Source organism: Aedes aegypti, chromosome 1 (assembly GCF_002204515.2).
Source record: "Aedes aegypti strain LVP_AGWG chromosome 1, AaegL5.0 Primary Assembly, whole genome shotgun sequence".
Classification (NCBI taxonomy): domain Eukaryota; kingdom Metazoa; phylum Arthropoda; class Insecta; order Diptera; family Culicidae; genus Aedes; species Aedes aegypti.
Window position 1 is genome coordinate 65,874,458 of NC_035107.1, and position 26,811 is coordinate 65,901,268.

The 26,811-nt window shown below is 37.7% G+C and overlaps 1 protein-coding gene across 10 annotated transcripts in view; it reads left to right on the forward strand.

Moving 5' to 3' along the window:
• Nucleotides 1-1,348: 1,348 nt before the first annotated feature.
• The window catches only part of LOC5564206, a 249,529-nt gene continuing 224,066 nt past the window's right edge, over nt 1,349-26,811 (forward strand). For 4 of the 10 annotated variants that reach the window (XM_021838567.1, XM_021838574.1, XM_021838583.1 and 1 more), the window contains exon 1: nt 1,351-2,617. In XM_021838567.1, the coding sequence (XP_021694259.1) occupies nt 2,539-2,617 (79 nt within the window). In that variant the 5' untranslated portion in view covers nt 1,351-2,538. Of the gene's footprint in view, nt 2,618-26,811 lie in introns of all 10 variants that reach the window. The other 6 variants (XR_002498776.1, XR_002498775.1, XM_021838597.1 and 3 more) reach the window with 2 other exon arrangements.

Consider the following 26,811-nt stretch of genomic DNA (forward strand, 5'->3'; position numbering starts at 1 on the left):
CTCGCCTAAGTAGCAGTGTTACGATAGACGGGGATACTTTCGAGGTGGTCGACGAGTTCGTCTACCTTGGATCCTTGCTGATGGCTGACAATAGCGATAGCCGTGAAATACGGAGGCGCATCATCAGTGGAAGTCGGGCCTACTATAGCCTCCAGTAGAAGCAGCGGTCAAAAAAGATTCACGCCCGCACCAAATGTACCATGTACAAAACGCTCATAAGGCCGGTAGTCCTCTATGGGCATGAGGCGTGGACTATGCTCGAGGAGGACTTGCAAGCACTTGGAGTCTTCGAACGTCGGGTGCTTAGGACGATCTTCGGCGGTTTGCAGGAGAACGGTGTGTGGCGACGAAGGATGAACCACGAGCTCGCCCAACTCTACGGCGAACCCAGTATCCAGAAGGTGGCCAAAGCTGGAAGGATACCATGGGCAGAGCATGTTGCAAGAATGCCGGACAGCAACCCTGCAAAGATGGTGTTCGCTTCGGATCTGGTTGGTACAAGAAGACGTGGAGCGCAGCGAGCTAGGTGGGCGGATCATTATTATCTTTTTTCCTTTGTTTTATTCATATGATGTGGTGGCGTAGCCAGAAATTATATCTAGGAACAGTAGAGGTCTTGAGAAGAAAAATAAGGGTACACAAATAACACTTTTTCAATCTCAAAATTATGCATAAAAATTGATCATTGAAAATATCATAAAACAAACTCCGGATAATCGAGTCTAAAATTCTGGACAATCGGATCCCAGACAATCGAGTCCGACCTGTAGTACAAAGATTGCAACCAGCCAATGAAAGTACTTATTTCCTACGAGAGCAATATAGAGGGCCTCATACATCATAGGATGAGCGCCTTGCACCTATATGATTGTTATACATAAAAAATCAAAACACTTTTTTTCACATGTAAATTCTTTTACTACACAAACAAAAATGGTTTTGCACATAACGTTAGAAAATTTGTGAAACATCCAAAAACGGATTTTTCACAGAATTAAATATAAATGAGTGATGAACGCCGTCCTTACGCAGTTTTTCTGTTCAAAACTGATATTTTTTCGAATAAACTGTGTTTTTGTTGGAGAATAAAATACAATGATCAAATTTCCACGCTAAATTTCATGAGCTTGAACGAAAAGTACTCTTGAAAATTCCCAAATTGATGACGGATCCTGCCCTCTTAATTGTTTTATTGAATTGAATTGCATTTTGATTTTCGGGAAAGTTTAATCAAAGTGGTCAAATTTATTTGAGATCACTGAGTTAAGTTGGCGTGCGGATAGAGAAAATTAATTGGAATACATTTTTCTTTTAGATTGGAAGACGTTAAAACATCATCTGGCATCCCGTCCTCGATCCGATCGCGACGAGTGAGCTTTCGGAGTGGTTCGTTTCTTCTGCTTCGCGTATGTCTCTCCATGGAAGGTCTCTCTCAGGAAGAAAGTAGCAAAGCGCACACGCAATAAGGCAACGGGTTCGCTCGAAACCAGCGGCACGCTACGGCGGCGATTTAACTCCAACCCGAAGCCTTGGAAGAAAGTTGCGTTTCTTTTTGCATTCGCGGCGCGCTAGAGAAGAGAAACACCTGGCCTCGCGTTCGAGTCTTCGTCGCGGTTCGTGTCTGTCTTACGCTGTACACTATTACGGGGTCCGTTTTGTGGACCGTTGGGGGCTTCCCGGTAGACAGTTCAACAGTAACCGCGCTTCGAGCAAGACGTTTTCCCTCCCGACAGAAACAGCCCCGAAGAAATTCGAAACGACGAAACGCGATTCCGCAAGGAGAAAACGGTAGCACTTGTTGTAGCCCCACAGTTCAACGGGGCCTTAACGGACTTGCGCGCGTTCCCTTCTATTCCCCCTCAGTCCTTCCCGGAGAAGCGAGAGTTGCTTAATCCCAATATTCGGCGATTGCTTGGGACCAGAGATGCCCGGAGGTCGTCCTTCGAGCTCTCTTTCAGTGTGGTGACATCGCGCGATAGATAGTCACACAGTGTTCGGAAACCGGATGTTAGAAGGTGTTGCGCGATCAGACGACAAGTGAGAGTGATCACCATTATTGGATTCGCGCAGTGCGCAGTGCCGCATGCCGAAGCGTTGAAGAGTGTTCAGTGGTCGTAGAAGAAAGATTCATTGGAAAGTACGAGTGACAAAGTCAGATTCAACTCTGCGTTCGAATATCTGTGTGCCGTATTCCGCTGACCATTTGCAAGAAGAAAGCGAGAAAGTGATTCGCTGAAACAGTACCAGTGTGTCGTTGAGGCGTACATTCGTGCACCCACCTCGGGGGAAGTTTGCGTAATGAAAATGTGAAATTGGTGACAGTGGGAAGTGAGCTCCTTTTCTGGATTTGGAATATTTTCGAAACAACAAATAAAGTGAAGTGAGGATTTCTGTTCGAAGAGAAAAAAGGGAATTGTGGATTCGGATTAAGGGCTGAACTTGTCTTGAGACGGACGACGGATTTGGAGGGAACAGAAGAACGGTTGGACTTGGAAGGCTGAACAATCGAGAAAGTGGATTATCGTCGTGGAAGCAGTGATGACGCGTCGTAAGCACCTTTACCAGCTGTTGCTGGTGCTACTGGGAGTGATGGCCAGAGCGCAGGATGTCTCGGAAGGTGAGTTTTTTTAGATGTGGATTGGATTACGATTATGCTTTGGAGAAAAAAAAGAGTTGTGGCTAGGCTATTCCTTATTAATCAAGCAAAATACGGAAGAGCTAACTATATTAAGCTTTATTTATTTTTTTTTTGATAATTGAGTCAAATGTCATTTTTACGCAATATACTAAAATCTCAATTCACGAAGTCTTTTTGTCAAGTAAAATCAATTCACTTTTTTATTACAAAATGAGTAAATTGAGTTTAGAATATTAAATGAGAAATTATGTATTGGAATGATGAGTAACGCGGAAATAATCTTTTTTTTTTCAACATTAAGTAAAATGTGGAAACCCACGGTCATATAAGAACTTCCTGAAATATACTTCAAATCAACGACCATAATTTGGTACATGTTCTTCTTCATTCTGGCGTTACGTCCCAACTGGGACAAAGCCTGCTTCTCAGATTAGTGATCTTATGAGCACTTCCACAGTTATTAACTGAGAGCTTTCTTTGCCGATTGACCATTTTTGCATGTGTATATCGTGTGGCAGGTATCTTCTCTATGTCCTGGGAATCGAAAAAATTTCCTTTACGTAAAGATCCTCGACCAGCGGGATTCGAACCCACGACCCTCAGCATGGTCATGCTGAATAGCTACGCGTTTATCGCTACGGCTATCTGGGCCCCTAAACATGTTGAAGAGTTTGACCCAAATCCATGAAACACAACCATCAGACAAAGAACAAAATTTTCTGTAAGTAACAGTGTCTTTTCGTTAAAATTATGTATGTAGGAAATATCCCTAGTTATTACACCATTCCATCTTCAATCAGTCAAATACGTTTTAGATGAGAACTTCGGATATCGCGAATAACGTTTCTAACACCGCAATTATAAAACAAGAGTATATTCAACAATAATTAGACTTAATAAAACACGACCGATCGGTAGCTCTCGCAGTTGAACACTCCTCTCGAGTGATTTTGCTCCTTCTCGGGAGGAGCTATATTACCTTGCAGTGTGCAACAGTGAGAGCCCGTGACCTTATTTAGGGGTACACTAGATATCTATATAATCTAGATATAATTCCAACATGTATGTAACGTTGTCCAATATGTTCCTTTAAAACCCTTGAAAAAGATTGAAAATACAATCGAAACGTTGGGCGTAGAAGAAATATTTTAGTTCTGATTGCCGTTGTGACAAATTTTTCGTGGATTTCTGAGTGAATCCATTTCGAGATAGCTTCACAGATATTTACAAAAACATTTTGAGCTGCATAACAGATTTTTAGCAGATTCTTCTGAAGATCCACTGCAGACTGTTGATAAATGCTTCGACTGATTTTTGGTACGTTTATTGGCAGATGTCCGATCCCTTGAGTCATTCAAAAAGTTTATAATGATGCAATTTTACAAATTTCTCCTATCTACCACCACCCCTCTGGTTTCACTCATGCAGAGATGTATTGTTACGTGTAAAGTCTTGTAAGTTAACGTTTAAATATTGTCAAATAGGATTAGATTTGAACAAATCTTTAATTTCTCATTCGACACTCTACATCATAATGTGTCGAAGGGGGGCGTTAAAGTAAAAAGTAAAACGATAATTTAAGTAGGGTCGATGTACCAATAGCTGCATAGCTAAGAACAAAAATTCGTTTAAAATCGAAAAATAATGCTAGCGTCATTATTTTTACATCATCTGATAGCTTTTTATCTTGGTTTTGTGGGAAAAATATGAAAACTACGAAAACTCAATTTTTTGTATTTATTATCGCTTGTGCCACTATAGGAACAAATGTGCCTATAGTAGCACTAGCATCACGGCGTTGGCAAAATACTTATCAAAACCGTATTTTTACAAAACTTTTATATTTTTCCTACAAAACTAAGATCTGAAGCTTTCGTTTGATGTAAAAAAAAGTTATTAATTCATCAATTATTTCGTATAATTAAAAATAGTTTCTCTCAGTAGTGCTACTATAGGAACAATAAGTTTACTATAGGCGCAAGGGAGCTCAAATTTTAAGCAAAACTCATTATTTCGATCATTTTCTGAACAAAACCAAGCTGTAAATCAATGGTACTTATATAAATAGGTCCTGACCTTCATGTCAAAAAATGTTTTGTAAAGATTTATAGCAAAACGGCCGTAAAAAGCCACTAGTGCGACTATAGGGGACTGTCCACTATAGAGATGGACAAAACGGCTCATTTTAGTGAACAGGTCCGATCCGAATCACTCATTTCAGTGATCCGGATCTTTTGAACGGGTCAGTGGCTCAGCGGTTCGCGAAGAAAGAGCGAACTGAATCGAGCGAACGGAAAATAGAGTGGTTCATTCCCTGTTGCGCGACGTACCTTTCGTATCTTTCGCTCTCTCATTCTTCGTATATTCTTCCTCAGAAACTCACGATACACTCGGCTGATGTCTCCTACGCGAAAGGAAGGAAGCAGAATGTGCTTTGCCATTCTAGTGGGCACTTTTTCTCTCTATCTTACATCTGCCTGCGTGCAAGTGGGCGGGGCCGTTTTGTTTGTCTATACTGAGAGCGAGGAGCAGCAGAAAGCTTTGCTTGCATGTGTCGCGTGGCGCGCAAAGCAAAGCACATGTCAAGTGTAAAGGCTGGTTTGCTATTGACAAGAAAAGGAATCGCATATCTTGATGCGTGGAAAATTTCTTCCCAGAAATGGTCCAGAAAATCACATTTTTCTGATCGCAGTACGCAGTTGAGAAGAAATGTCATTTCAAAGGGGTCTCTCTGTAGGAAATTTCTTCACCCATTCAGTCAAGGAATTTCTTTAATTTTCTTGAGCGAAACAGCATACTTAGCTTTATAATGAAACCGAAACCGAACGAAGGAGAATACGGAGAAAGAATCGGATCGTTCTTTTTCCGGGTCACTTTTTGTCTGATTCGTGCTGATCAAATGAACCGACTCTCGCAAAAAAAAGAACCACGGATCACTCGTTCTTTTGAATGATCCGGATCTTTTAAACGGCTCCGATTCTTTTTGCCCATCTCTAGTCCACTAAGGGAACACCGACCCTAATTTTAAAATTTACGGATCATATCAAAATAAATACAGTGGGATTCCGTTTTTGGCACCCTCCGATTTTTGACACAAAATGGATTCGTTTTAGCAACATTTTTGAATACCACTAAAATTTTTATTTATATGGAGTCGTCTGGTTCAAAAATTAAAAAAAAAGATCAGTTTCACACCAACCACATTTCAGACCAAGTATTATGGCTGTCATAAGAGATACTCTACTTCGGGAGGGTCATGTTAATGTATATAAGTATCTCAAATATAATTCCAACATCTATTCTCAGGCATCCATACTGTGTAACACTTACACTTACACTTACACTTACTACGTTATAAGTGTGTATATATGTGATACGAGACACACAAAATAATTAAAATGCTTCTTACAAGAGTCTGGGAATCCCCTGCTGAATCTAGGAGTTTTCTAATTTTTGGGATCCTAGGTTTGTCCAGTGTGCTTTTGGGATTTTCAGTGGATTCTTAAGGACACTGTGTAAAATCTGGGTATTCCTAGCAGACTTGATGGATTTTTTACGGGATCGTTGGGATGTATAACTGGTTACTGGGGATGCTGCGTAAAACCTAATCATTCAAAGTAAACTCCTGACGTTTAAGGGACGTTCTTTGAATTCCTAGCGGAAAACTATAAATTTATAGTTGTATTTTCATTATTCTGAAAAACAAATTGAGCTTTTTGAATAGGTTTCCAGCGGAATATATTGCAAATGAAAGTCTGGGAATAAAAGACTTCTGTAAATTTCCACCGGAGATTTGAGAAATTTCAGCAATATCGCAGCGAAATCTTAAGAATCTAAGATAGCGTCAGAATTTCTAGATAGCCTTTTTTTCTACCGGATTTCTGATTTCGGAGTTTCTGTTTGGCGGGATCCTATGAATTTCTTGCGAGATGCTTCAGAGTCCGTGTTCCTTACATGCACCTGAAGATTCATATCGAGCACGGTCGATGACATACACGTATGTTGCTTTTCTTCTAAAATATATTTAAAACCCATTTTAGATTTAAATGGTTTATGGATCAAGAGAAATTCATGCAGACCACAGGTTGCATTCAATGCTCAGTTTTGAAAAAATATCAAAATTTTTGTGTACAGCAATTGCAATACATAGTTCAAAGGAGCGATTCTCAACTTACTTAATTTTGTCGAACTTGACGCTAGGGTTTAAAGGATAATCAGTTTGTGATACCCAGATTTAGAACATTTATTTTGTAAATACGTCTTTGTAAGAATACAGAAATACGTTTTATTGTATCTCTGTATTCTTATACGTTTTGATGGAATATTCAATTCTCGAATAAAGATCACTTATGCGATTATTGTCCCAACGTAGCCCATACAATTCATACACATAAAGCTTATAAAAAATCATTGAAGATATATAAAGTATGCATAGCGGGTCTAAAGATTCAAATCACCCTAGGAAAATCTGCTTCGATGCGGACCGTTTCGAAGACAAGCTATAATATGGTTCCTTAAAGATGTTGTAATAAGATCCAATTTTCAAACCACTGAGGAAGATTTCAATTGACTTGAAAAAAAAACAATATAGCGTTCATGTTAATGCACCCAGAACAAGTAGAATTCATGAGAAAAAGACATAAACATTAACTTTGATCTGATGATTTTTTCCTTTTTCCGGATTTTTGTCAACTTGTAGTTTTCGTGGCCGTGCGGCTAGCGGCGCCAGTCAATTAGGCGTTTTATACCACGTAGCTTGGGTTCGATTCCCGCTCCAGTCGAAAGCAACTTTTCATCAAACGAAAAATTCTTCACTAGGCTACTGGGTGTTCCATGTTGTTCGTTGCCTAAGGGGTTATGCACAAATTACGTCACGCTCTAAGGGGACGAGGGCGCTTGGCTTGACCCAGCGAGCCATACAAAATTTTTGGAGGATCATACAAAAAAACGTGACAATGGAGGGGGAAGTTTCAGCCAAAAAAGTTGAAATATAGCGTGACATAATGTATGTACCATCCCTAATGTTAGTGATCGTTTAGTGTTACAGCCAAAGGCTGCACAAAAAAATGAAAAAAAATACGTTTAGGCCTCTTTCATTTAATATTCTTTGTTAATAAATGTATATTGCTACTTTATATAATTTGCAATATTGAATATTTACGGAACTTTAAATTTGCGTGTTTAAAGTAAGTGTTTTTTTTTTTAATGTGGTTAGAAAGATTTTTCACATGAAATTAAATGCCAAAGAGAAAAACTTTTATCTTCGGATCTGTAAATTTACATGTTTTGAGACGTTGCGCGCATACTTCGAACCACGATATTATCAAACTTAAATTAACCTAAAATGATCCTTTGCAGAATTTCAATTTATGGTCTAATCCTTGCCTAAAAATATTTAATCGGTGAAAAATGGAAATATTTGAGAATTTAATTATGTGGACGACTCATTCGACAGAGTATGAGAATACCTTTCATTTTTTTTTAAATCTAAAACAAAGCAAACAAAATTTGAAGAAATCTTGAAGCGATTTTTTAAACTTTTAACTGAGGGCTCAGGCAGCATATAGCATTACGGAGCCGAATAAATTTGATTTTTTTCTGTAGTAACCTGTAATATTCCATTTAAATAAATAACGATGAATGAATGTTCACTGTACAACAAAACCTTTTATCAAGGAAAAAGTTCTTAAATATTTTATAAGTGGAATATACATACTGAACAATCAAATACTCATTTAAAATTACCTTAAGACAATCGAAACCATTGATTACGTATCCTAGGCAGTCCCAAGCAACGTGATTGATCGTGATATCACAGCTTTTCAAAGTATGGGGTGGAATTATCATCATCATCGTCACCAATTGAAAAACATAATCGTAACTTAACAGAATATTTGACATTAGTTTCTATAACAAAATCGTAAGTTGATCGCATTTACTTCAATTTTTACCACTGTAACAAAACAAATTCTAAAATCAATAAAAAATAAAAATGTTATATAATTGTTGCATAAATTATCGCAGAACTGTAGACCAGACAAAATGCATGTATTTGATTATGAATTTTATCAACTTTCCATAGCCTCCATAGTGATTTTCATTCGTAAATATAATGCCTGTATAAATTTGAGCTAAACCAACTCTACATTCAACGCATTTTGATTAGCTGGCAACAGTAATAAAATGTAGCATAGCATAGAGTTTGATATCTTTTGTCTTTTTGAGTGTATTATCTGTGTAAATCATTGAGAACAACTATTCCCAAAACCATAGATAGCCAAATTACAATGCAATGTTGACATAGAAAAATAATTTCGGAATTAATTCAGCTCCGTAATGCAATATGCTACATGAGCCCTATATAAGAGGTAATAAAATGTTTAATTTATTTTCTTCAAATCTCAAGAAATTTAAAATTAAAGACTCTTCTTCTTGGCATTAACGTCCCCACTGGGACAGAGCCAGCTCAGTGTTCTTATGAGCCCTTCCACAGTTATTAACTGAGAGCTTTCTTTGTCTAAGTTGCTATTTTCGCATTCGTATATCGTGTGGCAGGTACGATTATACTCTATGCCCAGGGAAATCAAGGAAATTTCCATTACGAAAAGTTTTTGGACCGACCGGGAATCGAAAACAGACACCTTCAGCATGGCTTTGCTTTGTAGCCGCGGACCCTAACCACTCGGCTAAGGAAGGCTCCGAAGATGGTTATTTGAAATAATGCAAATGAAAATATTTTTATATTTTTGGAAATGATTCAATAGATTATATTACAGTCAATTCTTCCTTTTTCGATATTCGGTATTTTGATAACGGGTTACATAGTAAAAATTGGTTTTCATGGCTACCTCGATGGTCCTTTGAATCCATAGTTTTGGTTTCTATAACTCGTTACCTCCCTAACTCAATGGTCTCTTTAATATCAAGTAGTGGGGAGTACACTGTGTAGCATTAGCCTTTTTTGGGCTCGAATTGTTTCGTGTAACAACAGGACCATAAATTTATTTCGTTATTTGAATGATAGTCTACGAAACAAATTTGATACAGCAATTGCCCGCGATTGAATTTTTCCGGATGCAATGAGTATTTTTACCAGAAACCATGAAGAAGGTTGACAAATTATTTTTTTTCGCTAGAAAAATTTCTGGAAATTTCCTTTGAAAATACTTTTGTATTTTCTCCCCAATTTTCCTTCTTAATTTTGGAGGTTGATTAAAATTTGAGAATGTCCCACATGTATTTCAAATATTGACATAAAGTATTCCTTGCAATTATTAATAGCTATATAAATGTTCATCATATGAATTGTTATGAAAAAAAACCTTTAGAAAATTTGAAGAGAAGACAAATTTCTAGTTTTATCAATATTGCGAATCATTTCTAGTTGGTTTAGCCCAATTTCACCCTCTCAAAGGGGTGAGCTAATTTTCATACGTTTCCTATTTGAAGAAAAATAAATGAATCGCTATATAAATAAATATGGTATGGTGTTTGTATGTCACGAAATGGCTTGAGAACAAATTATCAGATTTTGAAAATTCTTTCAAAGTTATGTTCCTGAAGTACAGGACAAAATTTCACTTATCTTGATCTTTTTTTCTAGTTCCTGAATGAACGAAATTTGGTTTTAGTGAGTAAATAAAATACGTTAAGTTGTTTTCAGTGAAAAAGGCCAAGAACAAATTTCAACGAAAAGATCCTAGTCCGGCCGGGAATCGAATACTGAAAGTTTCAATTCGATTTTGTTTTGTACCGGCGAACGTTTTCACAAGGCTAAGGAAGGTCTTAAAAGATATAATGAGTTTGCAATGATTTTGTGACGATACTGTTGCAGAATCGCATTGAATTATCGCATTTGTTCTGAGACACCTCAATCTTCCTAAGTTCAGAAACAAATGAAAAACATTGAAACTTGGACGACCACAATCCTACTAGTGAAGCCTTGTGGAAAATTTTGCTTTCAATCGACAAGCGTTCCGTACTGGACATCTATCCTTTGCTTCATCCTGGATGGATTCTAACACAATTACTCTGGAAACGATACTGGAATATTATAGAACTGTAACAGGTTTTTTTTTCAAGCTTCGTTGGAGAAACGCTATCGGTAGGAACAAATTGCATGTTTTAATAAAAGAAGATTAATTTTTAGCTTCTACGAATAGCAAATGAGGCTTTTATGGATTACGTTCAGTATCTTATCACAAGTAGTTTTCATAGGCTTGTTGCTATTTCAAAGATAATAAATCACTCAAGCTCTTTCAAACCATCTATCCCACTCGCCAGAGCCATATCTTTATCTTTTTTACGATTTCGAACCTCCGATAACGCCGCACAGATCATAAACTCCGCATCACATTTTCCAGATCGCAGATATCTTTTAAACTAACTGGACTTCCTCCCAGTTTTCACCATTTCCCATCAAAAAGTCCGAACCACTTGCACTTACCACCACTCTCACCAGCCGAGCCGCACAAAATTTGTTCGATCCGTGTCTGCATCGGCCTGCAATGCAAAATCAAAATCCGATGTTTCCCCCCTGGCACCACCCCCACTCCGAGTAATCCACTCATGAGATTGGTCCGGTGAAAATATATGTATAAGCTCATTCCTGGTGATACGCTTCCCGAGTTTCCCATTCGCGCCGATGGGATGCAACCTGCTCTGGCGGCGATTTCTAACATTGTGCAGTGGTTGCACTTCTTACAAATGTTGACCAAATGGGCGAATCTCACTCAAATCGTTTGAAAATCCCTTATTCATGTAGAAAACCAGATTTTTTTTTGGAAACAGTTTGATAAAAATCATGTTTTGTCAGAAATTAATTTGAGAAAACATATTTCGTTAATTCATTCAATAAAACCGTATAACATCTACTACTATAAGACATTTTCAAGACATTGAGGGGTAAATGATCCTGATGAGCGTTTCCTCAATATCTTACACAAACTTTGAAAATTCCAAAATTTTTGGAGGAGTTCTATTTTGAACACTAGTTGATATTTTCAAATATTAAACATGATGAAAAGGATTCGAAAAATCTTTAAAACATGGGACGGACCTGATGTAGTGGTTAGAACACACGCCTCTCACGCCGAGGACCTGGGATCGAATCCCATCCCCAAGATAGTCACTAAAAATTTCAGTGACGACTTCCTTCGGAAGGGAATTAAAGCCGTTGCTCCCGAGATGAACTAGCCCAGGGCTAAAAATCTCGTTAATAAAGATAAAAAAAAAATTAGAGTAGTTGAGTTGCATTTGGATGAAAATTACAGTTAACTCTCCCTTACTCGATATTCCGTATCTCGATATCGAGTTAGAGAAACATAGTAAAAGTTGGTTTTCATGGCTAACTCGATGGTCCCTTAGATCGCAGTTGCACTAGTTTTGTGTTCTGTAACTCGATACCTCCCTAACTCGATGGTCCCTTCAATATCGAGTAAGGGAGAGAAGACTGTAGTACAGAAACAGTGATTTCGAACAATATCCAAGAAATTTGAATAATTCAAAAAAGTTTGTTTTAACAGTCATATTTGCAGTTCACATGATGGAAAAATTGAAATGTACACCAATCGATCTAAAATTTTGTAGTCTTGCTGACGAATACTGAAATTAGGAGAAATGGATAAAATATTTGAAAACTTTATTTTTTTACATTTGGCCAGCTTTGTGCCACTGTCCCTCGCAGTGGCACTCGGCCAAGCGCACTCCTAGAAAGTAGCACCTTTTTTATATTTGCTGCGCTTCACCAGCTTCGCATTTTCATCCAGACCGCGTCCGGGACCCGGTTCCAGAAGTAAGAGTGAGCAGCACTGTGAAATTGGCACACATCCACTCGGTGGTTGGCTCGGAAACCAGTGCACCGAAGTGCCGAAGCTACTGTTATGCGCAACAAACCAACAACTACAACAGGTTCCATTTCTGAGCCCCCCTATACGATTGTCGGATCTATTTAGTTGGCGATCGATCCTGATACCACCTCAGATTCCAAACTCTCCAAGAACAGGTTTCGCCTAGATATACTACGACGCGTTACGCTCCCCGACAAACGTCTACGCGGGGACCTAATTCAGTCACCAAGCTTAGCACAACACGTATTCTTGACGGGTTGCTGTCAACGTAGTCAACGCTACGCATCATTAGTTTTACGCCGCTCGTGTGCCAGTGGAAACTGGTTTCGTCTACAGATACTGCAATCGAAGATGAAAACACGGCGAACCGCCGCAACGGATGCTCTAGTTTTCCCTATTTCCGCGGACTGCACTCTCAGATGGTGGGCAAAGCCTTGACCTAAATTCCTCTCGGTAAGCGCTTCTGATGTGGATTACTTGAGGGACGCTTTGCTACAGTAAAGGTTTTACGATAAGCAGGCTATGATTTGAGGTTCATTAATGATGATCGTGGTATTTGTGAGCTAGAATCATTATAATTTATTATAATGAACATAATTCTTTGTGTTGTTGGCCCTTTCCACCGACAGAGCTCATATGAAATTGAGAAGTCACATGCTGACTATTTATAAAATCGTGAATCGTGTTCATGACGATTGAAAGGTGATACAAGGAATATGACCATTCACCTTATCCTTCATTCGAATATAATGCCATAATTTTCGGTACAGATAATTTTATTCAGATTCAAATAATTCAGATAATAAAAAATGGTTCCAAAATTTAAATTTATAATATTTTTCAGACCTTGAAATAATTTTATTTTTTTTACAACTCTTTAAATTGAAAAGGTTAATATACAAATACTGCCTGTATACTTCCGATACTTTTACTCAATGTTTGGCTAAGTACATTACACACGGCAATTCATCAGAAAATTGAAATGGATCAATCTCAAAACTATTGTCACAAGTTATCTGAAGTTCCTGTTACAAACTCCTTTAGATATTTTTCCAGAAGTTAAGGACATCCCAAAAACCGTCCACATTACCCTTAGGTCGAAAAAGGTCCGTCAGCTCACATTAGATTCATATATCATGACTTTGAACCTTGTAGCGAGGGCTGCTCGAATTACAAAAATGAATATAGGGTAGGTGTACCAGTTATGGACATAGTGGTTCCCTATTTCGCCATATGTGATTACTTTAATGTCTCCAAATTTTGAAAATTTTTGTGTGTTGTAGCAGTTAGATTTAAGATATATCTTGATGTTAAAACATTCAAAAAGATTTAAAATGTGAAAGTTATCAAAATTTCACATATGGCCAAATAGGGAACCACTATGGCCATAACTGGTACACTTTCCCTACTCAAATTAATGATTGCTGTGGAGAATCAGAACTGATTTCAGAAATAAAATATTAAGTGAAACAGTGACGGAAAGTGGCGATCATGTCTACTGAACCAACAATATGCTCACGAGCAGCAGAGTGCTGATTTACTCGCATCTCGTGAATGTGTTCGGAGCTGTTCAGAGTCGATTGCGCTTTTGAAAAAACAAAAAGTTAAGTTCTTCCCCCTCCGAAATTTCTGGTTTCAAGGGTTTTAGAATACAAACTTGTAGTCTATCAAAACCTTACCTTGTTCGGTTACGCGTGAGTAAATGTTCGTGAGCTTTTCGCTGTTTCATTTGGTATAACGAAATCACCTTTTGCGTTATGCGATGCTTGGATGAGCAAAGTTTCACGCATAAGATGTCGCGAAGGGCCTTATACGTACAAAAGTGGAGGCGGATTGAACCGACTAGCTCCTTAAATGCCATTTTATGCGAGGAAAATCATCGATCAAACGATTTTATCCACCATATAGTGCGGGAGTGATGTAATTTGTAATAATAAACGACTTCTTTTTCGTAAACTGTAATGCGACTTCTGTTTGTGTGGAGTTCTCCCGAGCAGGCGGGCGCGAGCTTACTCACACCAAGCCTGTTCGCGAGTCTGTCGTGTTTCTGTTGGAATTGGTTTATACTCGTGAGGTGCTTCGTGATGCGAACATTTCCATTACTGCAGTGCGCTAATAACACGTCATCTTTCTTGTACCGCGTTAAATTTTCGAAGTTTTCGTAAAAGTGTTCTGGTGACAATGTTTTAAATTTAACAAGGTCAGAGATTTTACAACGAGAAAAACCTTCTGAAACCTCTACCTGAAACCAGCATTTAGAGTGAACATTTTGTCAGTTTTAGGAAAGAGGAGCACAATTTGAAATTTGTAGTAAAGTGAGAATTTAAAAATGTCAGTTCCAAAATAATTACCCACGTTCAACTATTTCATTTAAGAGATGCCATAAGGATCATTCTCAAAAGTAGGGAAATTTACGTATTTCGGGCAGTCTAAGCCAGAACTGCCAACGTACGGCCCGCGAAGAGTTTAAAAATTGATCCATCTTAAAGTTGAAGTAGAAGTCCAATTATTTCCCTTTTATTTTATTTCAATTCCAAGCTGTATTTCAACTAAAGTTTTATATTTCGAGAATGCTTAGTAGCTCCAGAATTTGAATAACCATTGAAATTTGACTAATCGCTTGAAGTTAAAGTTTTGCAGTTCGTAACGCTCAATTCCAAATTTTACCACTTGATCGAAAATTAACTGAACTTCCATCACAATAGTTGTAGGACAAATTGGTCAAACAAAATCGCACTGGATTCTCTCAAAATCCTGGGCGTTAATTTCGCACAATTTTGGAATATATTCATGCAAAATTCGGGACCGAGATTCTAAAATGTTAGAAAAATTTCTCACAAAATAATTGATATTATTTTTATGGAAACCTTGGGCAGGATTATCATGAGTGTTTGGCAGGGTTTTTACTGAATCATTGGAAGTATCCTTGATAGAATAAATCTGGGACATAATTGAAGGCAGGACATTCGCACCATCTAAGGTAGGATTCTAAAAGATTTTTAAGCAGGTTTTAGAGAAAATACTAGACCGAAATTTGACAGATTCCTGAACACGATTACAAAATAAATCTTTAATAAAGATTCTATAATAATTCTAACCACAATTTTAGCAAAATCCGGCGCATGATTCTCATTCAACCCTAGGCAAATTTCTCGTAATAGGCAGCATTGTTTACAATATCCTTGAAATGATTCTTTTAAAATCATGTACAGGACTTTCCGGGACAGGTAGGATTCTTATCAAGATTCTGATAGAATTCTGAGTAGTTTTATATCTTGGACTCCAAAATGCAGAGCAAGATTTTCGAAAAACCTGAGCAAAAAAAACATAATCCTGATCATTATTCTCAAAAATTCCTTGAAAGGAGTGCCCAGCACCATCTCTCTAAATACTTAAAAAAAAGTTTGTCATTGACGGTTTTTGTTCGATTTTATGAGAGTGAATTTGTTAGTGGACTTCAAAAATTTAAGTCCGCCACCAAATTTTCTTGATGAGATTTGGCTCGCCGTTCAAAAAGGTTGGGCAGGCCTAGTCTAAGCTAACGCCGCGCCGAAGCCGTACCCAGACAAACAGAAATCGTATAAAAACTTAAGTATAAAGTCGTTTACTTGTACGAACTAAATCACATCCGCAAAAAAATGATGGCAAACAAAATTGATTTCGTCGCATAAAACAGCATATTTTCTAAGTTCATCAGTGCATTTTGTCTGGTTTGCCACTTTGTTTGTTATCATATATTACGTCGCATATGATTACAGATTAGATCACAATAAAATCACTTCACTCGTTTTGTATGTCAATTCCCGTCACATGAGATATGCAAGTGTATGCTCTCCACTTTTGTACATATAAGACCATTTAGTGACGTATTTTACGGAGTCTTTGCACATATAAGCATCGTATAATGCAACATGTACGCATTGTACGTACATTCTGGTAAAATTCTTTCAAGAGGGCACATCTCTTAAATTATACCTAATATTTAGTATGCTATTGCCACAAATTGTGCCATTGCTTGAAATTTTGCGAAACGTCATCATGTGAAATGTCCGACCCCAAAAATATGCTAATAAGGTAGGTGTACCAGTTATGCATATAATTTAGTTCCCTATTTCGTCATAAGTGATAATTTGGCTTGAGGACATTTGGTCGAAAGACATTTGGTCGAATAACTAGAACATTTCGTCGAAAGATTGTTTAGTAATGGTTGATCGAAAAAATCATTCAATTCAACAGATATAATACCGAACTAGATTAAATCTTGAAACTTTCTTGCACAGAAGATGATCACAAGTTTGTTTTGTAAATGTGGCTTTGATAACGGAGTCGATGACTTTGATTGATGATAAGTTGATAATTAATTCTATCAAAAAAATCAAGCAAAAGAATTGTATATTGCGTGAGGTGAGACTACAGTGAGAGGCAAAATAAAGTGCCCACCTTACCAGTTTTCGAATTTCTCTCATTGATTTGGTTCAAATTAAAGTTAACACACCTAAATCTTTTGTGATATTTTATTTTTGATGTTCTTTTAAAGTTGCACTTACGAAATTTTGATAAAAAAAAGAATTTTACTTAAAGAAAAAGAAAATCAATTTGTATTGAAAAAAAAGTAGTGACAAAAATAAGTGCCCACTTCCTTCTTGGCCCCAGAAAAGATGATTTAAGAAAAATAAAAAGCAATTTAATAGTTAATGTGTCCTCCTTTGGCCTTAAGGACTTGCTGGAGGCTCTTCGGCATGCTTTTCACCAGGTTTTGTAGGTGTTGTGGATCTAGTTCTTCCCAGGCGCGCTCCAAGGCTTCAAAATAATTATTTTTGTTGGTAACACCAGTTTTTTCAACCCTAGCATCGAGAATCGCCCACAAATTCTCGATGGGGTTGAGGTCTGGGCTTTGTGGAGGCCATTCCAGCGGTTTAATCCGACAAGACCGGAAGAAAGACTTGGTCTTCTTTCCAGTATGCTTCGGGTCGTTGTTCTAGAGAAATATGAATTTCTCTTCAAGGCCCGTCTGGATCAGCGAAACCTCCACGACGCTTCCTACTCCACTCCATGAAAAACACCCCCAGACCATCACATTTCATCACATCACACTTCCATGCGTCACCGTTCCTTGGATGTGGCGCTCCTGAAGCTCGAGCTGTCTAACCGAGAGCGGCGGGCTCGTGTGTGATGCAGAGCACCACATCCAAGGAACGGTGAAGCATGGAGGAGGAAATGTGATGGTCTGGGGGTGTTTTTCATGGAGTGGAGTAGAAAACCTCGTGAAAATCGACGGAATAATGATGGCAGATTCCTACATTAACATCTTGCTGGAAAATCTGGAGGTTTCGCTGATCCAGACGGGCCTTGAAGAGAAATTCATATTTCTCTAGAACAACGACCCGAAGCATACTGGAAAGAAGACCAAGTCTTTTTTCCTGTCTTGTCGGATTAAACCGCTGGAATGGCCTCCACAAAGCCCAGACCTCAACCCCATCGAGAATTTGTGGGCGATTCTCGATGCCAGGGTTGAAAAAACTGGTGTTACCAACAAAAATAATTATTTTGAAGCCTTGGAGCGCGCCTGGGAAGAACTAGATCCACAACACCTACAAAACCTGGTGAAAAGCATGCCGAAGAGCCTCCAGCAAGTCCTTAAGGCCAAAGGAGGACACATTAACTATTAAATTGCTTTTTATTTTTCTTAAATCATCTTTTCTGGGCCAAGAAGGAAGTGGGCACTTATTTTTGTCACTACTTTTTTTTCAATACAAATTGATTTTCTTTTTCTTTAAGTAAAATTCTTTTTTTTATCAAAATTTCGTAAGTGCAACTTTAAAAGAACATCAAAAATAAAATATCACAAAAGATTTAGGTGTGTTAACTTTAATTTGAACCAAATCAATGAGAGAAATTCGAAAACTGGTAAGGTGGGCACTTTATTTTGCCTCTCACTGTAGTTGACTTAGGTGAAAAAAGTTGCCTTGCTCCCATTGAAGATTCGCTGGTCGCGATTCATCCGACTCGCAGAAGAAGCCTGAATGATAGAAATGACATTAAGTAACATCAACAACCCAAGGGGTCAATCGGTCACTGTGGGGAGTGTAGGTGATCAACTGGAATCCCAAAAAATCGGTCGTTGCATATTGAACACTTAATCAAGAAGATTAATCAAGAAGTACCAGTAACCAATGTATATTTCTTGCACTCTAACATGTTACCCGAGCAAAGTCGAAGAACAACCACATAACATAGTGATAACAAAATATACATCATGAATTTATTTTGTTATTTTTTGTTATCAATACGAAGACTCTTGTTATCAACGACTTTTGAGCTGTCAGATCGAGGATGCCATCGACGGGTGAATGTCGTCAAATGTATGTTATCATAATTCGATCATTATAACTAATTTAAAACATAATGAGTTATCAATGAAGGAAAATGGGTTTATTACAATACTTATTATCAGTGTGTTTCAAATGATATTACAATGAGATATTTATATGATACTTTTAGTATAAACTTTTGTTATCACGTCTGTTATATTGCCTGCTTATTCAACCAAAATGAAAACAAATTATATTATCAAATGTTTGTTATCGGATAACAAATCTTGTTATCTGTTTGTTATCCAACTTTGCTCGGGTATCCTGACATATGACCATTTCAAATCTTCGACGAAAAATCTTTTCAACTAAATATTTTATGCTTCTTAAAGCAATTAAATGCTATTTGACCAAATGTCCATTCGACGAAATGTCCATTCAACCAAATGTCAAAGATTCGCATGAATTTACAAACTAAATTGTTTTTCTTGATTATCATCTACATCAGGGTTTCCCAACCGGTGGTCTGCGGACGCCTATGGGACCGTGATGACTTCCCAAGGAGTCCGCGAAGCCATTTGTGAATATTTGAAGTTTTTCTAGTTTGACGAATTTTTTCCAGAGTGTTATATGTGTAAGTAAAGTTCAATTTTTCAATTTAGCAAATTTATATGTGACCCAACTTTGTCAGCCTCTTTTCCAATTCGTTTTTTAGTAAATCGAAATCATGACAGTTTTTAATCTTCAATGTTTTGCATATTGATAGGAATTTGAACACGATTAAAAAAAATTGAAGAAAATTCGACTGTGACAACAAAAAGTTTTGTAAAAAAATGTGGCTGAGAAAATGGAGTCAGTATTCATGTTTCGAAATGCAACTTGTTTTTGTTGAAAATACGCAAATAATGATAAAAAGTACTATAGTAAGAGATTTCAAGCCTTCTTTTACTTGATCGTTTTTGATTTGAAAATGGAACTGTTGCATTAGCTAGGGAGATCAACAAATTATTATGATTGTCGTCAAATTATTATGATAACACTAGATACAGAGCACTTTCGACAAAGTTTTTTGAACAACACTTAACTATTAAGGACACACAGTTTAATAGACAGTGTTTATTCTTAACATAGATTGTACTTATACTAGATTTACGTAACTAACAACTGATTACAAAGATTGACGCAGCCTTGGAGCGATCCGATGGCTGTTGTTGGTTAAATTTTGACGTATTTGAAGAAATTCAAAATTGTTAACTGTTATCACCATTGGCCGAATTGTCTGTAAGTTATCAGCAGAATCTTTTTGTGATGTTTCTCAAAAAAAACCCTCATCACTCTGATATAAATATCTTTGACAATTTTTTTGCGGGAGACGGAATCTGCCCAACTACCTGAGTCGCTAGATTTTTGTTTTATTAGATTTTGGTGAGATCCTTCTTATAGGTTCCTCATCAGTCCCTTAAAAAAAATGTTTGGTGGACTGCTGACTAGGTTCTTAATGGAATTATTGAACTCCAGAGAATCATAGCGAATTTTAACATTGTCTATGATGGAGTGCAGACGTAACTTTTGAATATGCCTATCAAGATAACGCTTTGTTCATCATGAGATCCTCCCGTGAACTAATTTCAAAAACGTCTATTTTTAAGGGTCCGTGGGATGTTTGAAGAATTGTAAAGGGCAGCAATAAGAAGGTTGGGAACCACTGAAAATAAAGAGATTGTATTGATTAGTTTAGTTCAATTTGATTTTGCTTAGAACAGAAAATGAGAATTTTTATTAAAGTATGTTTTCACTATTCAGTTCTTCCTTTGCTCTCGTCGCAATCAGACGCAGCAGCAGTCGGTCCCCGGAATGGTGATAAAATAACACACAGCAGTTTTTGTCCTTTGTTAAGAAGCGCGCTTTGTTTTTCGATCGTAGCTTGGATTCATCTGTGACTGCAATCATTTATCGAAATGAGTGTAGTTATTGAGAACACCGTCAAATTTCGCTTCCCTTTGTCGGCTCCGCGGCCGGCATGGGATGAAATCGCTAGATTTCTGAAAGAGTTGGATGCTGATGTGAAGGATATGGAGACTGTTTATAAGATGGGAGAGGATAAAAGTCTTTGCATCAAATTTAAAAGTCTTGCCGCTATGGAGGGAGCATTAAGAAGATCATTGGACACGATTCAGTTCAAGTATACCAACGGTAAATCGGTTAATGTTCATATGTTGCCAGCTGGAGTGAACATTAGTTATGTGCGGATTTTTGATGTTCCACCCGAAGTTACCGACGAAGATATTTCGTCTGTTCTAGGCGAATATGGAAAGGTTGAACGCATGGTCCGGGAAAAATTCCCATCGGATCTTGGTCTAGATCACATGTTTACTGGTGTACGAGGGATGTACATGAACATAGAGAAGGCAATTCCTCCAACGGTCGAGATTCTTCGTTGGAAAGCGAAGATTTTTTACGACCAACTCAAAAACAAATGTTTTTTGTGCCAAGAGGAGGGACATTTAAGGAACAATTGTCCAAATCGCGAAAAACGGATCCAACAAGGGAGAAAGAAGGAAGCAGTAAACCAGCCTTGTACCTACGCTGGCGTAGTGGCACAGGCCGTATCGGTGGAACAAGAGACAATTGAAGTTTTGGAAGAAGAGATTATAGAAGTACTTCAACCAGAGGATGTCCTACCGGAAAGTGAGTCCATTGCAAATCCAAAGTCGGAACCTGTTTTGTATCAAAGTGAATACGAACGAAATCTAGCGGAAAACTGGGCAAAACACGAAGCGGAAAAACGGAAGCGGCAAGAAGAATATCGCAAGCATGAAAAATCGATGCAAAGGCGGTATCAAGAGAGTTTACGAGCGAGAGAAAGAGAGCAAATGGAACATTGGGAAAAGTGCGAAGCGGAAAAGAGAAGTCGTCAAGCGAACTACAAACAGGAATTATCTCTACAACATCAACCAAACGTGGCGAATGAACAATTACAATCACCACCGAAGAAAAATTTGCGCAAGCAGTAGTGTTTTATCAAATTAATAAAATATTTTTGTTAATAAATTTGGCAATCCGGCTCCGTAATGCCTTTGGGCGCTTGAGCCTTCTAAATATAAAAAAAAAAAAAATGATTTCACTATTGGGAAAGGGAGGGTATTGGAAAATCTTATTATATCTTACGGCCACGTCTATATGTTCACTGAGGAGAAGAAGGAATGTTGTTTATAGGAGTGTCAAGTAACTTAAAAAAAATGAGTTTTTGAAAATTTTGTCTAGAAAATTCTGGATATCCTATGTCGTATATGGAGTATCTTACAAATTAATTTCAAAACCTTAAAAATTTATTACAACATTTTATCTGGATATTCCAGAATTTTTTAAAATGGGGCCTTAAAAATCTGGAATATTCCAGACAAACCTGGAAGGTTGGTAACGCTGGTTGATTAGAAAGCCGTTATTAAGAAAAAATCCCACGACTATCTTGGAAGTATGAGTGTTTTGTTAGCGATGGGTGGGTATTCGACCGTAATGCACTGTGGTAAGCGGTTAGGTCGATTCTAGCAATGGATAAAACTGATAAATGTTTGATGTTTGATGTCATTATCAAGGATGACGTAGAAAAAGAGAGCTATTATGAAGAATGTTACAAATATGAATCAGGGACGGGCCTGGAGTTGAACCCACGACCTTCTGCTTGGAAAGCGGAAGTGATTTTTAAACATTGTGTTGCATTTTCGCAAATGCAAATTACGTTGGCCAAAATGGACTACAAGAACCCATTTTTAAACCATTTTCTCAATTCCGGTTACTTTGACAAAACCCTTGCAAATAAGTTGGGATAAATAAATTAGTTGAATTGTATCCTGAAAGAACTCCTAAGGTTAAATGAAGTACACAGTACAAAGAAAACATGTGAAATTATAGCGAATCGAATGTAACAGAAGACTTCCATCATATATGATAGATATTTATCTGTTTAATATTCAGTGGTTTTTGCTGTGTTAATCATGGGAATACGATCTAATGAGTTGGATGGATTTATGTCTATTTGTTTCCGTAAAGTGGTATTTGATCGATAATGGCAACGATGTGTCAAAACTGCGCTTTAGATGTTTTATTTTAAAAAAAATATAACTTTTGAACAGCTCAACCGATTTTCAATCTTTTTTTATGGAATGAAAGCTTAAGATTTTAACTTTTCAAAAAAAATATAGAACTCAGAAAAAAATTTTACACGCAAAAATAAAAAAAAAATTTTTTATATATTTTCATGAAAAAAAAAATTCTGGTGTTCTATACTTTTTTATTTTTGAGAAGTTGAAATCTTAAGCTTTTATTTTATATAAAAAAAAAACAGATTGGAAATCGGTTGAGCTGGTCAAAAGTTATGATTTTTTTTTAAATAAAAAATCTAATGCGCTGAGACCTACAATGTGTGCCGATGTAAAATGACTGATTTTTTATTTTCAAAAAAATATATTTTAAAAACTAAAAACATGCATTGCTGAAAATTTGACAGTAAACGTAAAATTTTCTGAACTTTTAAGAAAAAATGAAAACAGCAATAGCCCCTTTGGTCCCAAGGCCTTCAAAACACAAAAAAAGGATTTTTTTTTTATTTTAGTCATGTAAAAAACATTTTTTGGAAATTTTATATTTATCTTGAAAAGCCAAAATCTTTAGCTTTTATTTCGTTCAAGAAACTTGAAAATCGGTCAAGCGGTTCAAAAGTTACAATTTTTTAAAGAATAAAAATTTTACAAAATCGCGATTTTTCAGGTCACTCAATTTTGGAAATGGTCATCCTAATCAAAAAAATTCAAAAGCACGTGTATCGTTATTTCGGATGAGGAACAAAATAGCAATTTTTCACGAAATTCGGTGACCCACTAGATCGGTTTTTCATGGAAGGGCTGTGTTCAAAGTGTTCAACGTGAATATAGTGTTTAAATGTTGTCGAGTTGCCAAACGAACGCTTTGAGGAAAGCAATGGCTAAATCCCTATAGACTTGAATCCCAGGAACGGAGAAAGCGTTGGCAATCCCTATCTACTCATGGATTGTTCTTTCGGCGGCCTTAACCCCATACGATGTTGCGGGTCGGATCTAAGCCCCAACACGGGTAGATCATCTTTTCGAGGTGGGTTACGAGGTAAGATCTACCATATTGTACTCTTGTTGTAGCTGTTCTTGTCAATACTTATAAGTTACGGTCGGAAGAGTATAAGAGAGTAACAAGCCACTAAGACCCACCTATTCGTCCTAGATTATGAGGAGGTCGAAGTGGAAAAAATACTTAATCAGCATGAGGCTGGTTTCAAGTCGTTAAGCAAGTTCTTTTCAAATGCAAGTGCTTATCTTTCGATTTCAAGGAGGTAAACGGTGCCGAATCAGTGGAGTAGCAGACCTCTTAACTTCTAAAATAAACTTCTGGAACAAGGTCTGATGCAATAAAATTTGTAAACAGTTAAAAAGACGACTTTTACCTTATAAGCAGAATCAATAATTGTATAAAATCATCTTTCGGAGGCTTTAGATGCCCATAATAATAATGCAGGTTTCTAGTATATGCTCTCCTAAAAGACGTCAATCATGGTAAAAATTACCGTCCCAAAGTTTAAAATGATAATCTAATCTAATCTAATCTAATCTAAGTGCTTGCACAGCCAATATTGAAAAGCATCCTGGAAATACCGAAATTTCTTTAAGTATTTTCTTGTCAGCATTAATATTTGTAGCATATCAATGATTTGATACAAATATTAAAATGGCCAGGCCCACTGTGAAGACTTGGGGTTTGAAGGTAATTCGAAAATTAACGGCGATCAGGTTATTCACGTATGATTAACATGATAAACGAAAAATTTTCAAATTCTGTGGAGGAAGAAACGGGGACAACCGTACCAACCGTTTCATATTGATAGATAGGCAAAAGTGTTGGGAGTGGCGCAGCTAAGAATGTTGATGCGCACTCCATTGTTGTTTGTGGTCCACTTCCTGGGATGGGACACAGGTATTTCCTCCGTGTGTCCTGGCTATAGGGCCTAGGCTTTAGCGGCATTACTCGCTCTCTGAAACGAAAAGAAATCTGACTCCCTCCCATATTGCAATTATTTACCCATTGAACGCGTGAAACAATTTTCAAGAGTTTTTTGCTTACCTCTCCTGTTTTCTGTTTGTAAGAAATCAAAATTGTCTGGTGCGTAAGAAATCAAAACATACCCTTTCCTCATGAACCTTTCCTTTCAAATATCTTAAGTTTGTTACATGAACAAAAAATCATGCTGATATCAACTTTTGATTCCAGATAGACCCTTGTACAATGACATAGGGAAATTATTATGATACTATGCTGTAGCAAGACCATCAACAGCGGAAATTTGACAAGTGGTTTGAATTTGAAGTTAATGGCTCATGAGACTTTACCTATAGTTTTAAAATATAAAAACTGCGTACATCAGTAATACCAAATCACCACTAACGTGCGTGATCAGTACACAAATTGTATGATGTCTTTCCTGCCATAAAATGAAGAACGGCAGAATAATCATGAGGATAACTTTCGCATGTTTCATGAAATGTTTAAAACCAAATGATCATCGATTGTACAGTTTGTCGCTTCTGAGTTTAGAGCGTTAACCACATCCGATCACCAATGGCCCTCAAGCAATCACAAACCATGCAAGATTCAATCGGAACAAACTCACCGGATACAACTTTCAACTGAAGCGTCTCCTCGTTTGGGAACCATTCAAAAGGGATGATCAGCGGCCGACGATCCATACTGGTATAACTCCATAATACATAGGCTTACATAACACATCCTGAACTAAACGAACTAAAATGAACACGAATTAACTTGATAAAACTGTTCTTCTCGTTTAATCTAGGCAAAATAAAACAATTTTCAGAAAACTGACGGAGCAAAACATTTTTGCTTCCGTTTTCAATCACCGCACACTTCGATCGCTCCCGTCCCAAAGTTTAAAATGATATGTACTAAACTGGCTATCCACACGCCATTTAAAGTATTATTATGAAATCATTTGAAAGGGAAAAAATAGAAATATTACATAAAATATTACCATAGAACGTAGATCAATCAAAAATGTTAGCTATAATCAAACCTTTTAGCATGCATTTATCCACAGTTGTAGTCATTCTAACCTCAATCCAAAGAGCTAGTCGCGTTCCCAAAAAACCAAACCCACCTCACTAGGCAATCAACCACCTGCTACTTCAGTGAATAGAACAACATCTCCTGGAAGCACCCACCGCCTGCAGCGCGCCTTGAAGATGCACGCTCTGCTCTACCTGCCACTGCCCGCCGACTTCGAAATCAGGTGAAAACGCTATTAGGTGCAATTCCCCGTTCGATCGATCCCCCTCTTCCCCAAAACGGCACGGGGACCACGTGGAGCGAGCTCACTGCAAACGCTTCAGAGATCGAGGGAATAGCTGTTGTTTCCGTTGCTTTCTCCCGCGGTTTACCCCCCTCACCCTTCTCAATCGAAGAAAGATTTTCGGAAAACCGGTGATGATTTGATTATTTTCTGGCTCTTTTGCTATTATTCCCTCTAAATTCGATTGATTGATTCGGGATTCCTTCGATGGCTCGGCTACCGTGTGCTCTGATGTGGTGCGCGTGAGACCTACATTTGACGGTCTGCTGAGCGGGAGCTCTCTTCGGCTCGCTGGACCTGTGCGGACTGGCTGGACCTAGCTGTTCTGGAAATTACAAACAAAATCCACACGGACAGCGACTGCAACCGGAATGAATTGTTGGAAGAAGATCGTAAGACACCAGTGCGCTTCCAAATTAAATGGCTCCGACGTGGAGTCGGCCCTCGTGTTGCGAATCACTGAAGGATGAAATTCGCCATTAGGAAATCGATGGCCCTCTCGGCTGATTGAGTGATTTTCGGGAAATTAGTTGTTTACCTTTGTTTTGGGGCCGATGGGAAATGGGAAGAGGCTGGCACTTACGCGCCCAGCAAGTGTTTGTCTGATTACTTAATGGTTTGGTG